Source organism: Podarcis melisellensis, assembly GCF_964234715.1.
Source record: "Podarcis melisellensis genome assembly, chromosome: 9".
NCBI classification, from domain to species: Eukaryota; Metazoa; Chordata; class Lepidosauria; order Squamata; family Lacertidae; genus Podarcis; species Podarcis melisellensis.
Window position 1 is genome coordinate 68,714,461 of NC_138541.1, and position 17,265 is coordinate 68,731,725.

A 17,265-nucleotide genomic window follows, 5' to 3' on the forward strand; every position below is an offset into this window, starting at 1 on the left:
TCTTTAGGACCACACATTTATCTTTCTACGCATAATGCATTTCCATATTAAATATTACGAATTATTCCAGGATAATACACTTCCTTTTCAAAGCTTTCCACCCATCATTTCAGAATTTCCAAATTTGTTGATTTTGCTCTACTGAATTGTGTGTGAAGACCCCCAAAACCACCCCCAAAGGAAGACACAATAGACAGATTTTAGTTTAAGGTTTTTGGCATTAAGTTTTGGCCACAACTTTATTGATTACAGCATGTGAGTGGTTGCTTAGGCATCGGTTCCAGACTACACGGTGGCAGGAACAGGACTGACACTGGGCACCACCATATGTCAGTAAGGGAAAGCATCCTGGGGGAGCGAGAAGCTGGTTTCGATCTCACAGCTCACCCCAGATGCTCCCAGGGGCTCTGGTGTGGCCCTAGCTCCTTGACAGGGTTCGGGCAAAAGCAAGGCGAGCCCTGGATTCCTTTAACGGAATTCCCTAGCAGCAGCAATGGAGGGGCAGGCACAGTCAACCACGTCCCCTCCCCAAAACATTGAACCAAATGCCTAACCGCCAACCTTACAGAGTTGTGACGATTTGCTACACGGTAGGCAAAAATCAAGTGGCAACAGACAGTCTGCCAAATGGCAAAATTCCTACCGGGCCCCTGCTCCAAAACACCCCATAGATAGGCATAGGTAAAGGTAAAGAGACCCCTGACCATTAGGTCCAGTCGTGACCGACTCTGGGGTTGCAGAGCTCATCTCGCTTTATTGGCCGAGGGAGCCAGCGTATTATTTCCAGGTCATGTGGCCAGCATGACTAAGCCGCTTCTGGCGAACCAGAGCAGTGCACGGAAACGCCGTTTACCTTCCCGCCAGAGCAGTACCTATTTATCTACTTGCACTTTGATGTGTTTTCGAACTGCTAGGTTAGCAGGAGCAGGGACCAAGCAACGGGAGCTCACCCCGTTGCGGGGATTCGAACCGCCGACCTTCTGATCTGGAAGTCCTAGGCTCTGTGGTTTAACCCACAGCACCACCCGCGTCCCTATAGACAAGCATAGCAAGGCCATAAGAACAACCCCAAATATAGGGAGAGGAGGGTGGGTGATCCGCTGCACTTCATAAGAAAGTGAAACTCTCCAGCGATGTGCAGCAGCTTAAGTAGCCCCTCAGAAGCCAATAGCCAACCCAACTGACCAAATTTCTGCTCCAGTAACAGAGGGGCAAGCAATGGGGTGTTGTGGCCATCCAAACGGTCCTGCCCCACAACAGGGAGGCAGTTTCCGGTGATCTCACCGCAACATGTGCCCTCCATGATGGAGGACCTCACTTTTAGGAATTCGGGGTGTGTTTTTTTTATGTGGTTGTCGAATACGTTCAGCTTTTTTATAACATATCAACATAATGTGGAATGTCAGAATGTCAGATTTTTACGAACTGTAGCAGATCTAACAAGTGTTTAATAATTCAGACTGAACTGAAGTTTCCTTGTATCTCAAGCAGCAGAAAGCTTGCTAGGTCCAGTACAAAAAAATGTATTCAGAAAAGAAAATATGGAAGAGTAATGCTTTGGCAGTATTTTGAGTTATTTTTAATACCATATCTAAAACAACTATTAAAAATGTAATTAAAACGTAAGGAAATGCTTTAGAAGAAGAAGAGGAGGAGTTTGGATTTGATATCCCGCTTTATCACTACCCGAAGGAGTCTCAAAGCGGCTAACATTCTCCTTTCCCTTCCTCCCCCACAACAAACACTCTGTGAGGTGAGTGAGGCTGAGAGCCTTTGGAGAAGTGTGACTAGCCCAAGGTTACCCAGCAGCTGCTATTATGTGGAGGAGCAGGGAAGCGAACCCGGTTCCCCAGATTACAAATCTACCGCTCTTAAACACTACACCACACTGGCTCTCTAGCTTAGGTCTAAGCTAAGACCTAAACTAAGGTCTTAGCTTAGACCTGCAAAATTATTTGATCCAGTAAGCCAATTGCTGCTCACTAGCCATGCATAAATAGGGATGCGGGTGACGCCGTGGTCTAAACCACTCAGCCTAGGGCTCGGAAGGTCGGCGGTTCAAATCCCCGCTATGGGGTGAGCTCCCGTTCCTCGGTCCCAGCTCCTGTCAACCTAGCAGTTTAAAAGCATGTCAAAGTGCAAGTAGATAAATAGGTTCTGCTCCGGCGTGAAGGTAAACAGTGTTTCCATGCGCTGCTCTGGTTTCACCAGAAGTGGCTTAGTCATGCTGGCTACATGACCCGGAAAAACTGTCTACAGACAAACGTCGGCTCCCTTGGCCATTAAGTGAGATGAGTGCCGGAACCCCAGTCGTTCATGACTGGTCTAAACTGTCAGGGATCCTTTACCTTTTAGCCATGCATATAGTATGGGCTGCCAGGTGGTAGTTTTGGCAGTTCCAGACAGGCAAGAAAAACTCAAGGTGGCCTGCGAATGGCTGATAGGCCACTTGCAACTACATGAGCATGTTGTAGCTAATGCTGCTTTGCCGCCACAAATTAATCCTGAAATGTTCGCATGCTCCACACATTTGCATGAGCTGTAAATTGGCTGCGTGTCAAAAGACAGCCCTACCTGAATATTGGTAAATATGAACTTTACAAGCCTACATGCCACACCACCAAAGCCAATTTTTGTGTCTTTAACAGTGGCTTGGTCTGCAAACATTAACAGGGAAGTCTTTATCTCCCGGAGATACAACCCAATAGGCCACATTCGTGGAGAGCAAAATTATTTTTAGACAAATAATTTCAGTCAGCCTCAGGCACACTTGGCAGTGTACTATAAATAGAGTCCTTTGCTGACACTGCTGGGATCAGTAGTATCTGATAATGCAATAAAAATAAAACACTGTAGTATTCTTTAATGCATCACAGATGAGAGTGCAAGGCAGCTTCACAGCATTGTGGAATATTTGTCACAGCTTTGGTTGCCCACTGGCAAGAGAAGAAGTGGCAGTGCTGTCATTTCTTACCTGCAAACAAGACAAGAAAATGTGTGACTACTTCAATTTCATCCAAGGGAACTGTTATGAATCAGTGTGCAGGAAGGTAGGGTCTCAGCTGGCATACCAGATGGAACTAGTAGACAGCTGCTCTGGACGCAGAATTAACTTGCACCTCCATGGACAGCTGTGAGTCCAAAAATGACCCACAGGCTGCACACCTGGTTCTTCAGGGGCACAGTTCTTCTTATTTGGCGATCACTCGTAGTTGAGTAAGATTGTCTTCCATAAACACGGTTTTAACAATGAGTCCATAAGTGACTGTGGAGGCCAATTCTGGATCCACATGTCCTTCCACAGAGGGGACATTGGTTTCTGGGCGGGAGTTGATCACAGTGTGGATTTGCAAAGAGTGCCTTCCTCTTAGCACGTTTCTCCCTTGCATCCTGAGTTTGAGTGTCTTCAAAGCCCATGACACATTTAGTAAAGGCTGTTCTCCAACTGAAGCACTTGAGGCCAGTGTTTCCCAATTGTTGGTGTTTATACTACATTTTTAAAAATTTGCCTTCAAACAGTCTTTAAACCTCTTTTGTTGACCACCAGAAATACGCTTTCCATTTTTAAGTTTGGAATAGAGTAGTTGCTTTGGAAGACGATAATCAGGCATCCGCACAACATGACCAGTCCAACAAAGTTGATGTTGAAGAATCATTGCTTTGACACTGGTGATCTTTGCTTCTTCCAGTACACTGGTATTAGTTGTATAAAAATTTTCAGAGACACCATTGATGGAATTTTTCAAGGAGTTGGAGATGGCATCTATAAGTGGTCCATGTTTCAAAAGCATACAGTAAGATTGGTAGTACAATAGCTTTGTAAACAAGCATTTTGGTTTCCCTGCAAATGTCCTGGTCCTAAAACACTCTGCACTTCAATCGGTTACCCCATTCAGGACCAGGGAGCCACCTATGCCCAGCAGCCAGAAACAGTTAATTCAGATGTAGCTTGAAAAGTCTGTGCTGCAAGGGGGCAGCATGGGTAGAATTCATGATCTGGATAACTACTCCCATGCCGAGCACAGACCAGAGTACTTTCGCACCCAGCACTGCATGCTGCAGTGCTGTGAAACGAACTTCTTGCAGTGAGCAATGACTCCATTGATGCTGCCCACTATTGTGGGTGTCCCATCCATTGTGATGGATGTCAGATTCTGAAGCAGCAAGTTAATTTCTGTGGCATAGTTCTTGGAGGTCAGAAATACACCCTCACTTCCTGTTTTTCCCTTTGCTTGTTCCAGAAACTTTCTTTCACTGTAAAAAACGCTGAACAACATGTGCACCATAACCGCTACTTGCAAAATGTCACATAGGTCAGTGCTTTCATCAAGACAAAGTCCAAAAGACAGACAGTTATTTACATCACGCACCGGCTGATGTTTCAGGTCAGCAGAGATGGCCTCAGCTCTTCTTGCAACTTTGCGTCTAGGCAGCTGCAACTTCTGCATTAATAAATTTATGTCCTTTTGATAGGGCAAAGGCAGATGGCCAAAAAGGTTCTCACTAGCAGTTAGAAGGTCCTCCTTCACTGCTTGTCCATCTTCAAAGGGTCCCCTCCACCCAGAAATTGCATGGGTGCTCTGCTCTGAGCTATGGATCTTCAAAGGGTCCCCTCCATCTTCAAAGGGTCCCCTCCACCCAGAAATTGCATGGGTGCTCTGCTCTGAGCTACGGATCATAGCACTTGCTCTGAGCTGCGGATCTTGTGAAAAGAGACAGTAACACTTTAAATTTTATTTTTCACTTGTTGACCTTTTCCCGCACCTCAGAAGCTAGAGGAACGTTTTGTAAGGAAGTGCTATGCGTCGTGAATTTTCACATTGCACTTTCTGGAGAAGGCAACAGTCACAGAGCAGATGAAGCAAATCACTTTCCTGGTGCTTTTTTTTTTTTAAGACAGAACTCACCAGAACTCAGGTGAGTGCCATTGTCATTATAAGAGAACAAGGGGGGTGTTCACAGTGAGTTCTGGCACCTCTTTTTCTAGAAAAATAGAACTGTGCTTTCTCTTTCATAGCCTAGAAAGCAGAACCTCTCCCATTCTTTGTTGAAGATGTAGGTCTTTTTGTCTTTGGCCCCCTCACTCTCTCTAAACCTTCAGATAGCATTAAAAAATAAAACTTCAGGTCCACTTCTATTCACAAGTATTGCCAGACTTAGCAACAAATCATATTAAATGCTTGCAGGTAAAAATCCCAAGCTCAACTTCCATAGCAGGCTTCCTCAACCTCGGCCCTCCAGATATTTTGAGACTACAATTCCCATCATCCCTGACCACTGGTCCTGCTAGCTGGGGATCATGGGAGTTGTAGGCCAAAAATATCTGGAGTGCCGAGGTTGAGGAAGCCTGTTCTATAGGCACTGAATGGATATGTCACCAGAAGACCCAATAGTAACTGGTGACCAGGGCACAAAAGGACACTCCACTAAGCCAAGGTGTGTGTTGGAGAATATTGACCCCTGCGCAGTCAAAGACCCATTCCCCCCAACTCCCATCCCAAGCACTGTGGGCATGAAGCTCTCAAGTGCCATGACGTATTTGAGAGGGTGAACAGCTAGCCTTGGCTCTTGAGCATCTTCACTTGCACTATGGTGAGGCCACTTGATGAGTCTACAAGGGCCCAGACCTGCTTGCCTCAGACTCTCACTTGCCACATGTATGGGCTAATCAGCCATAGGTGGTACCCAATACAACACCCTCCTCCCAGAGACTGTCCTTGCTTTATTCAGGCTTCTCCCCACCCCTTTGGGCCTGTGAGGTTCATAAGTCATCACCCCCTGCTGGAGGCTTGCAGTCTCTTATCAGATCCACCTTTCCTCCATCACTTTGGCCACTATCTGAGTGGGCTTTCCCACTACTGAAGATAGTGGACTTAAGAATATAAGGTTAAAGTTTCTGTAAATGGATCAGTCTAGGAATCCAACAATTCAATACAGTTGTTCACCTGAAACCAAACAGTGTAATCAGCTAGGAAGTGGCTGTCTCAGTATTTAGAAATGTAAATTGATGGATGGGAAAGTAACAAGGAACCTTTAACACAGGGGTATGCAATAGCTTGAGGCAGCAGACAATTCTTTAAAGAGCAATCGTTAAAGATTTATGAAATTGATTCATATCACTTTATGACAATACACTAAAATTAAGTGCTGATTAGGGACGACCTTGTGGTACTAACTTAATATTGAACGGATCTCAGGAAGAGTTGTGTTCGCTCAGCAAGTTTTGAATCAGATTAAGTCACTTCAGCTGCCCCAGAGTGCTTTAATGGTCTGTTATCAGGTTGAATGGGAAGAACAGTCTATAGGTGGGTCCACACAGCAGTTTCCTCCAGCAACCACAGCCACCAAGAAGGATCTGATATTTCCCAGAGAAGGAAATGCATTCACTCACTTGTTCAGCGGTGACACCCAGAGTTTGGAAGAGAAACTGCCTCCAGGAGCAGAGTTAGGGAAGCTATGGTTCTGCAGTATGGCCATTAGGTAGAGATGATAGACACTGTAGTCCAATGGCATCTGTTGGGCCACTCCTGCTCTGGAACCTCAGAAGAACATTGTTGGATCAAACTGAATGCAGCTGCCATCCAACATCTTGTTTTCAGGGCTCAGTCAGATGTTCTGGGCACCCACAGAGGGGCATGAAGGCAACACCTGCCTCTGCCAACCTGCTAATTGCCACAACTGGTTTCCAGGCTCTGTTGAGACTTGCAAAGTGGTACGCTTTTGCCTACACAGTTTGATTTCAAACTGGTGATAGTTGTCCAGAGGCGCTGGGGTAGATAAAGAGCCAGCCTCCTAGCCCAAAACTGTTCTTCACCATACCCTAAATACTTGTGATTAACTGTGGCGATGTTACCTTCCACTGACCTTGCATGCTGCCAATCTCTACTTAGAACTTCTGGGTTGCTTTTTCATGCTTTGATCCTGGCTGAACACAGTCTTTGCTTTTCAGATTCCCTTTGTCATTGCGCTTCTGACCTCGCGTCTGTTGTTAACTGGTTGTGAGGGGTTTCCCTCAAACTTTGCTGAGGTCCTGACCTGATCAGAACAGGACCGTCACCAAGATATGCCAGCTACGAGGCAGAAGGCATTTTCTGTAGCAGCCCTACTTCTGTGACATTTGTTGCCAACCAAGCTCCGTCAGAGAGCAATACTGCAGGCTTTCCAAAATATTCTGTAGGCTTATCTTGCCCACCTGTCACAGGTTTTATCTTGAAAGAGGGCTTATATTCTGCAACTGGGAATGCCTAGAACTTCAGACTCTTGGGTTGACTGTTTGTTTTATCTGTTGTGGTTTTTAAAAAATCATTTTACCCATGAATATTTTGTGACTTTCTACAACACACATTTCCTGTGTTTTATTCACAGGTTTTATGTATTGTTATATTAAACTTTAGATTCTGCTTTGTGATAAATAGGGATGTGGGTGGTGCTGTGGGTTAAACCACAGAGTCTAGAACTTGCCGATCAGAAGGTCGGTGGTTCGAATCCCCACGATGGGGTGAGCTCCCGTTTCTTGGTCCCTGCTCCTGCCACCCTAGCAGTTTGAAAGCACATCAAGTGCAAGTAGATAAATAGGTACCACTCCGGTGGGAAGGTAAACAGTGTTTCCGGATGCTGCTCTGGTTCGCCAGAAGTGGCTTAGTCATGCTGGCCACATGACCTGGAAGCTGTATGCAGACAGACGCCGGCTCCCTTGGCCTATAGAGCGAGATGAGCGCCGCAGCCCCAGAGTCGGTCATGACTAGACCTAATGGTCAGGGGTCCCTTTACCTTTTGTGATAAATGCTTTAAAAGGCATTAATTAGAACTCTGGAATTTGAACCAGTCACTGATTGCTGGAGCCTAGTACCAAAATCCTCGGCCATCTGCCTTTGCCTCATCAAGATAGTCGCATCTTCCAGCTTCACCACACTAACTCCCTGCTTTTGACATCAGCCATAGCATCCAGTCGCAGCCTCTTTTCTGCCACTCTATGCAACCTATGGTGTTGTGTTTTAAGGCAAATGTTTTCTTTTGCTAAAGGCTTTGCTGCCACACTGTGGGGGAACAAAAGCTCTACACATGTAAGCACAGTAAGTCTCTTGTCTTTCCTTGGGGGAGATGCTTACAGTTGTATTTTGCAAAGGTTTCATATGAAAACAATATGATATGCAAAATTAAATAGGATGGATTTGCAAGTGAAATAGTAGCACAAGTCGGGGGGGGTGGCGGAATGGGAATTTGGTTGGCTTTGCTTTTTCAATTTATGGTGTCTTAATTTATGTTGTAAACCTCTTAGAGATTTGTTTAAATATAAGCAGTATAAAAATTGCCTAAATAATCATAGTTAACTAATACGCCTTAAAGAGACAGTGTACTATTTGGGGCAGGGACCAGGCTTTTGTTTATGGTACTCTCTAACATACTATGCACACTTCCACTGCTATATAAATAATACTGAACATTTGTAGGGTGGGCATGTGTTTTCTACTTGGATAGGCTGTAGTCCCAAATCCAGCTTTTAGATAAAGAACTGTAAGATGGATGAGTGTGGCCTTGAAGTTGCTCATCAGTCTTCTTCTTTGGAAATCACTCATAGCAGAGTAATATTGTCTTCCATGAACACGGTTTTAACAATGAGTCCGTAAGTGACCATGGAGGCCAATTCTGGATCCACACGTCCTTCCACAGTGGGGACATAGGTTTCCGGGTGTGAGTGAGGGTTTGCCAAGCGTGCCTTCCTCTTAGCTCGTTTCTCCTTTTCGTCTTGATTTTGAGCGACTTCAAAGCCCATGACACCTTTCGTAAAGGCTGTTCTCCAACTGGAGCGTTCATAGGCCATTGCTTCCCAGATGTTATAAGAAAAAACTGCTCCTTTTCCCCTTATGGGGTATCCAAGAACCTGTACAGAGTCCTTAAGTAGGTTCTCTATAGGTAGGAGAAAATAACAGAGGCCAACCAGAGAATATTGAGAAGCAAGGCAGCTAGTAAGCTTGATGTTTATTAACTGTTGCAACAGGGTGCTCACTACCACACGCAGGAGGCAGGAGGGACCCAGAACAATGGTGTGCAAGCCCTTATATAGACTTTTGAAATTACCCACCCTGTAGCTGAAGACCACATCTCAAAACATCATACATACATCACAGAAAGAGGCGGTCTACAACAGAAATCCTGTCTGGCAGGATACTGATAATGGTCACTTGATTGCTTTACCTGGGCAACCTGGCCATTCCTTTCGAGATGCTAAATACTTAGTTCCTGAGTCCAGGTCACAGGCTCACCCTATTCAAACACAAATACACCCTTAAGACAGGGTTTGTGAGCAAAGAGACAATGGGGAGAATATTTGAGGTTACTGGAAGAGCCAAAATGGCTTCAGGATTGTTCTCCTGTACTATTTCAGACCCGTGGTTTATATGCTTATGTATATGTTTGCCTTGGACATTTATGAACGTTTATTTTATATATATAAGACCTTAGAATTCCTGTAACACCAATTGTCAGTGTTTATACCACATTTTTTTTTAAGTTTTGCCTTGAGAGAGTCTTTAAACCTCTTTTGTTGAATGCTGGCTCGTGAATATTTAGCACCTGGACAACAAACTGGGCAGGCACACAGGTCAGCTGGTCCCAGTCTTCCTCACTACAGTGAGACAGTATTGTATTAGTTTTTAAATTATGGGAATTATTTCCATGCATGCACTCATAGGCATATGCAAATTTTATGCAAATCGGTGCCATCCTTTTGCTGACCAATTTCCTAATTTTTGGCAAGCCCTAAGTGCCCACCTTATGCCTCCTGCATGTTCAAAGCACTTCATACCTTACTACAACTGTATACAGCTACTTGGCAAAATTCTCCTTAGCTTATTTATTTTCTGTACCACCCTTCATCTGATGATCACAGGGCAGTTTACAATATATAAACACAAACATATATACAATAATAACAAACAAAAACAATACCCCCTCCCAGTTTAAAGCATAGCTGTCAACTTACAGGTTTGAAAATAAGGGACCAGCAGCCTTGAAAATAAGGGATCAGCAGCCCAAATAAGGGATTTTGCTTAGCTTATGCACGTCGGGGCTGCCGTCGTCCTGGTGTGAGGAGTTCCATCGGCCCTTCCCTGCCCGAGAGAGAGGGAGGGAGGGAGGGAGGGTGACTCTCGCCCACCAGCCTGGCATGAGGCGGTTGCGGCGCCACGGAGGCCACTGAAGCACCGCCCTTCTTCATCCCTCCCCATCCCCTCCTCCTCCTCCTCCCTCAGGCTGCCTCCTCAGTCGCCTCAGCGGAAGTCTTGCAAGAGAGGGACTGCCTGCCTGCCCGCCGCCACCCATCTCCTCACGACGCACCCGAGGGAGAAAAGGGAGAGACGGAGACGCAGCAGCTCATGCGCGCACACTCTCTCGCGCGTGGCAGAGGACCCCGAGCCAGGCGAGCATGAAACCTGGGAAATTTAAGGGACATCATCAATCCGTGACAGCAGCGGGACACAGCGCTGGGATAAGAGAGTTTCCCGCCAAATAAGGGACGGTTGACAGCTATGGTTTAAAGGGCCATAGATTAATTAGCCAGGGGCCTGGGAGAAGAGGAATGTTTTTGACTGATACCTAAAGATATGTAATGAAGGTGGCAGGTGTACCTCCTTTGAAAGAGCATCCCACAAGCGAGGAGCCATTGCAGAAAAAGCTCACTCTCTTGTTGCCGCCCTCCAGACCTCTAGCGGAGGAGGCACAGAATTACAAGAGGGCTTATGTGTGGTGACTGAATGACTGTGCCTTGCTTAAGAAGGCACCTTACCTGTTGAACTCACAATTGAAGTGAGATTTTACTCCAGAGACTTCCAGGCTCACACACTTATCTGTTATATTGCCTTAGCTCTCAGCTTTCCACTAATATAGCCAGCCCACTCGTAAGTGCCAAAGTATAAAAAATTGCACTGTAATAAGCACTGATTCAGAGCTTTCTTAAAGTAGTAGCAGCAGCAAGCTCAATTAACCTACATGGCATATAGACAATGGGACTATATGCTGTTTTCCATTCCAGCTCTCCCTTTGCAGCAGGTCTCTAAACTCCCCAAAGCATGTGAATTGAAATTAGGAAGCTAGAGAGCACAGCTCTTAAATATGTATATTGCTAACAGATGTGATGCAGGCAGTTAAGGAGTCTGAAGCCTTGTTACTTGGCTGCAGAATTCTCCTGTGTTTGGTTTGCAAGAGTCTATTGTTTTAATTGTGCTATGTGATAAAGGAAGTTTTAAAGTGAAGGATCAGCAAGTTTGGGGCTGAAGTTTGTGGAGATGGGAGCAATCTTGGTGACCTTTTTCATACTTGCAAAACAGAGGAAGTACAGCAGAGGTAAGAGGCTGGTGCTTCGTTTGCTTTTACACATTTGTAACTGGTGTGGGGTATGTTATCTGCAAAACCGTTTGTTTTAAAAATTATTTGGTTGTGCCACTTTCTGTTATGTTTAAAACTTCCACAGAATATTGTTCAAGGCTGTGGTGCTGGGAAGGTGTGCTGTTTGTGGCCCCAGTAGTAACTAGACTTGGATGTGGAAATGTAACATTGGAGCAGGGTTTTAAGAATTGGTGATTGTGCTTTAAAAAGAAAAATCGCTGTGTGTGTGTTTTTTTTATAGGTGAGAAGCCTTGATGCTTTTGGTAGGTTTTAATTTCAAACAGCGTAGTAGTGGCCCAGAGGTTAAGTACCTTGAGAAAAGGGTTTTTTAAGAGACTCTATAACTGAATTAATTGTTCAGGTCACATGTGAAAAGAAAACAGGAGTAAATGTTCAACTGTCTGGGATGCCATGAATTAAAATAGCAAAATAGCATTAGTGATGGTATTATCATCCTTTGATGATAATTTTATTATAAGAATGAAACATTTGGAAACGTCAGCTTTAGAATGCATTCTGCTGGTGTGCACAATGTTTTCACTTGAAAGTCATCCACGTTGAAATGAAAGCCAAACTAAACAAGGATTATAGCAATGTGAGCTTATATCTGTGCTTTCTTTTCCTCCTGTTCTCATGTTTATCTTCATGATGATCTTTCTAGACTAGAGCATAGTGATAAGTATATATTTGAAGACTGTTTTAATGTGTGCTGAATTTTCCTGTAGTTTTGAATTGCCTTTAAGAAGTAACTAGGCTACTAGACTCTTTTCTTTTCTTAATAAAATAATAATATTCTTAAATATATAAGGTAGTCAGTTTTCTTTAATCTTATCCTAAGCATCTTGGTAGCTGTTCATGTTTGATTGTATGCAAAGTGAAAGCAGAGAAAGGCATTTAGTGTTTTGCCTGTTGTATTTTCACAAGGATATAGTTTTCAAATTAAAGGTTATACACAAGACTTCATTTGTAATACATGGTTCTGTTGTTCCGCTGTGCTCAGTGGAATTTGCCTTTTGGTAAAGGGCCACAGAATAACACCTTAGATAACTACTGGCCTGTTCTATGAAAGTTGCAAGTGGTGTGTTTATAAATTCTGAGGATGCTTGGATTGCTTTAATCAAGCATGCTTTAATTAACTCCAGACTGGACTATTTTAATATACTGTATGCGGGGCTATGTTTCAGGGCAGTCCTGAAGTTCTAGTTGGTCCAAAATGTGGCACTTGACTTGCCAGTGCTCACAGGTCAGAATGCACAACTCTACTGTTGTATCCATATAGTTCTGCCTGGAAATTAAGATCAGTGTCAGAGACCATGCTCTCAGTGTGATCTTGGGAGATTTGGCAAGTGAGCATGAGAGAGAAGACCTTTGAAGCGGCCCTGCAACTCTGAAATGCTCTTCCATTTGAAATTCATCAGGCTCCGCCTTTGTGTATCTTTGCTAAAAATTGAAAATGCTTTCATTTCGATGGGCGTTTTATATGCAGCTGTCAATGTTATTGGAACAAGTATTGGTATATAACAAGCCTTGTTGCTGCCAGCTTTCTGATTTTGCATTGTTTGAAATGTGGGTTGTATTTTGTTCCTGCTTTTAGAAACGGGTGTACTTTTCTTGATTATATAACAGCTTTATAATTGTGTACTCTGTTCTGGGCACTTCCAAACAGAACAACAGAATATAAATAAATCTCACATTGATTCTGGCCTCAGAGCATGCATAATTACGCAAAGAATAACAGACAACTACCCTGTAGATCAGGATTGGGGAACTTCAAACCCAGGAGCTGAATACAACACTCCAGGCCTCTCTATCTGGTGTTCAAGACTCTCCCCTTGCCCTAAGGCAGGCTTCCCCAAACTCGGCCCTCCAGATGTTTTGGGACTACAACTCCCATCATCTCTAGCTAACGGGATGAATGGTCAGGGATGATGGGAATTGTAGTCCCAAAACATCTGGAGGGCCGAGTTTGGGGATGCCTGCCCTAAGGCCACACACCCCACTGAACCTGATCCAATACCACCTGTGAGTAATAATAATAATAATAATAATAATAATAATAATAATATATACTCGGCCCATCTGGCTGGGCTTCCCCAGTCACTCTGGGCGGCTTCCAACAAAATATTAAAATACCGCAATACATCAAACATTAAAAGCCTCCATAAACAGGTCTGCCTTCAGATGCCGTCTAAAAGTCTGGTAGTTGTTTTTCTCTTTGACATCTGATGGGAGGGCGTTCTACCGAGAAGGCCCTCTGTCTGTTTCCCTCTGGCTTTTTGCAGTGAGGGAACCGCCAGAAGGCCCTTGGCGCTGGACCTCAGTGTCTGGGTAGAACGATGGGGGTGGAGACGCTCCTTCAGATATTGAAGTACTTTTATCTGTCTGCACAGCGCCCTTGAACTGTGACAATTTCTCCTCCTTGCCTGCACAGATGTGTTTGTGGCTGGATCTACACACCTCAAAGAAGAGTTTGTTAAATGCGTTGTAAACTTAGAGAAAAAGGGGTGGCGAAAACAGAACTCCACAGTGCTATCTGGTGTCAGTGTTATAATGCATATATGACGCACAAAACATGCTTTTTCTTTGCCAATGTAGCTGAGTCCACGGTTTGTGTAGAAACCCTTTGTTCTGCATGGCCGGAAGGTAGACTCACATCTGTTGCTCTTCGGCCCACCTGCCACTGGCATGTACCCCTCCAGCTTACCCCCAGCTCCAACTCTAGATGCCTTGATGTAGGTCAGGCACTGTGATAACCTGAGTACATCATTGAACACCTAGCAATTAGGAGACTGTGCTTAACTGGGAATGCTGGCAAATTAAACTGGATCCTGGCCTGTCTCTCCTAACTTTATCCGTCACCTGTAGCTCACAACAGACCCCAGGGTTTTCATGCTTGGATAGTTGTGAAAGGTTGTAGATGGTTTGATTTATTGGATAAAATATCACCTCTCCTCTATGCAGAAAAAGGGAACCTTCTTGCCAAGGCAGAGGTCTTGGAAAGAGTGACTTTATTATGAATAGCTGAAATTACATCACTTTCTAAGTCAATCTCACAGGCAGCCAAGTGCCTGCTCACTTTTTTGAAACCTTTATAGAAGCTGCTATTTCTTTGTTTTTAAGGGGTTTTCCTTAAGACTAAGTACGATATAAATTTGTACAAGTAAATAAACAAATAATAAACCGTCGTCCCACAAGCATATCCAGATATACTAAGCATTGCAATCAGTGAATTATTTATGGGCTCTTGTTGTCTTGCTATATTTGTCCTTTTGTGTGGCCTGTATTTATAACTTCAAAATAAAATTCCATGGAAACAAAGAGAAGATTCGACCTTGTGATTAAATTTATGCTCCAACATTTATACATGTCACTGGAAAATATAGGTTAAATAAAGAAAACTGACAGTTCTGCAAACCATCCAGTCGCAGATTTAGGCTTGAGTGTTTCCAAAGAAAACACTGTGTTATCTTGAAAAATCCACAATACTGGCATGGATTTAAAGTAAAATGAATGTGAATCTAAATTAAATGATAAAAACTATGTATCATCCACTGACAGGTTAAGAGTTTCCAAAAGCAAGATGGAAAACAATACTATTTATGAGGGGAAAATGAATCCCCAGACAGATAATTCTCCCAGAGATGAAAGGATAAAAGGTTAAGACTATCTTGTGAGCAAAAGAAAGAGAATTGTAGTATCTAGTAACAGAGAAAGTATGGTTGAGGAAACAACAGCCATTTTGACAGAAATTATGAGCAGTTATTTTGAGCTTGTGTTGCCTAATATGCAGCACATCTGCCCTTTCAACACACCTCTTCTACTAATTTGTGAATTTTTAACTGGTGGTAGAACTGTACCTCATCACCTCATTGCAGAATATGCTAATCTGAATGTTTAATATTCTTGTTCCAGTGCACAGTGTGGCAGGGGCAGGGAAGGCTGTGACAGTGATATACTTTGCACATCCTTTGCACTCAGATGGTGCTAGCTTTGGTTCCTGGCATTTCTAGTTAAAAGGATCTGGTCGTAGGTGATAGCGAAAGACCTCTGTTTACACTAGGGAAAGCCTCTGATACACTAGAGTAGAAGGTTTATATTTTTATTGGTTTTCCACATTATTACAAATAAGACCAAATTAATTTAATTCAGTTTCTTAAAAATAATCAGGTTTCCCGCTCCTGTTGTAAACATCACTTCTGTCGTCATTTCATCTCTCCTTACTTACAGCACCTCTGTTAATTCTCATAAATATAAAATCCATTTTGTGTGTGTAGTCCTTCATAAGCATTGTTCTCAGACCTGGTGTGTCGGGAGAATGAATTGCTATCTTCCTTTGTTCAGTTCTCTGCAGTGTTTACAATTCACATTCCATTCCTTCCACTGTTCCCAGATTGCGTATGGGCTGCGGCTATAAATAACTCACAGAGACACATCCAATCTCCGCCATTAAAATTCCACACTGGAGTTCTTCCTCGGCACTGTTAAAGACAAAGTATTTATTCAAATAGAGCATCTTGCCTGATTTATGCAGCCACCGTTCAATCTTCTTACTCAGCATGGATATAAGATACATTTTCATTCAGGCAAATACTTCCCTTATGTTATATACAGTCATACCTTGGGTTACAGACGCTTCAAGTTGTGTACCGCTGAAACCCGGAAGTACCAGAACGGGTTACTTCCGGGTTTTGGCGGTCGTGCATGCACAGAAGCGCTAAATCGCACTATGCGCAGATGCGCCGAATCACAACCATGTGTGTGCAGACGCCCAGCTGCAGCTTGCGAACGCTGCGGGTTGCGAATGTGCATCCCGCACAGATAACATTCGCAACCTAAGCATCCACTGTATTTTTATTTAAGAATTTCTTGGTTTACAAAAGTATGTAACATTTTCTACGGGTCAGTTTCATTTGTTGAGACATTAGTGTTACATTAGGAAGAAAAGTGGGAAAGAGGTGGAGGGGGGCATGGTGAGTGGGGGTGGGGTCGGGGGGCGATGTTTCTATTTTACTTAATATATGTGGGGGGTTTAATACTTCCCTTATTTAACAAAGCTGTGAAAGAATATTCAGCATGTGAAGGAAATGGTTTTTTTTTATTTAATCATGTTTCCTAATATTTCTTCATTAAATGTGGTAGTCATTCAATAAATTATTTTACTAAATTTGTATGTTGCCCGTCATCTATAGATCTCTGGCTGAGCATCCAAATGTGTATAGCACATTCCCCAAACATAGAAACACACCCCATAGTCCCTGAGGTTCAAAACAAAACAGGAGCAATATTTGCCTTTTCTGGGGCTGCTTCTATTCATCAACTCCTTCCTTGGACAAGCAAGGAGATATTTCCCAGTACCACCTCCTTGACGCAGTGCTTGCATAGAGATGATGTTTGTTTGCTGGCTCACTGGTCAGGAAGGAAAATTCTGCCTGTCTTCTGAGTCTCAAATAGTGAATTGCCCCCATCATCTGTCATTCTCTGGGTGGTCCCTTGGTGTCCTTTGACTTCAGACCAGGAGTCTCGACTGCCGCCAGATAAACTGGTTGCAGAACCGCTGACTATTTTTCTAGTTTTGTCCGGCCTCCAAAGATGGAAGTACTGGAGTCAATTCTGCGTGTGCATTGAGCTTGTTCTTTTCTGTATTTGCCTTTTCAAGCAACTTGTGCCTTTGCCTCAACCCGCTAAGCGTTCCAGCTTCCATCAGGAGGGATTCATTTATCACACAATAGGTCTACTTTAACTCCATTTAATAGGGATAGCAGGCTCCACAGGCTCACATCAGAGGCGTGATTTTTCTCCCCTGGGGAGATGTGCCATTAAAGGGCACGCTGCTTTGATCTGAAACTCTAATATGTGACAATGCTGAAGTTTCCTCTATTCACA

General features: G+C 43.7%; 1 protein-coding gene across 6 annotated transcripts in view; it reads left to right on the plus strand.

Annotated features, from left to right (window-relative positions):
• Positions 1 to 17,265, plus strand: part of KCNIP4 (potassium voltage-gated channel interacting protein 4) — a 408,026-nt gene that overhangs the window by 174,936 nt on the left and 215,825 nt on the right. Inside the window, exon 1 of one of the 6 annotated variants that reach the window (XM_081924626.1) lies at positions 11,031 to 11,340. The exons of 4 other annotated variants lie outside the window; for them this stretch is intronic. In XM_081924626.1, coding sequence (XP_081780752.1) covers positions 11,283 to 11,340 — 58 coding nt within the window. In that variant the 5' untranslated portion in view covers positions 11,031 to 11,282. Of the gene's footprint in view, positions 1 to 11,030; positions 11,341 to 11,952; positions 11,978 to 17,265 lie in introns of those variants that run through there. One more of the 6 variants, XM_081924619.1, reaches the window with a different exon arrangement.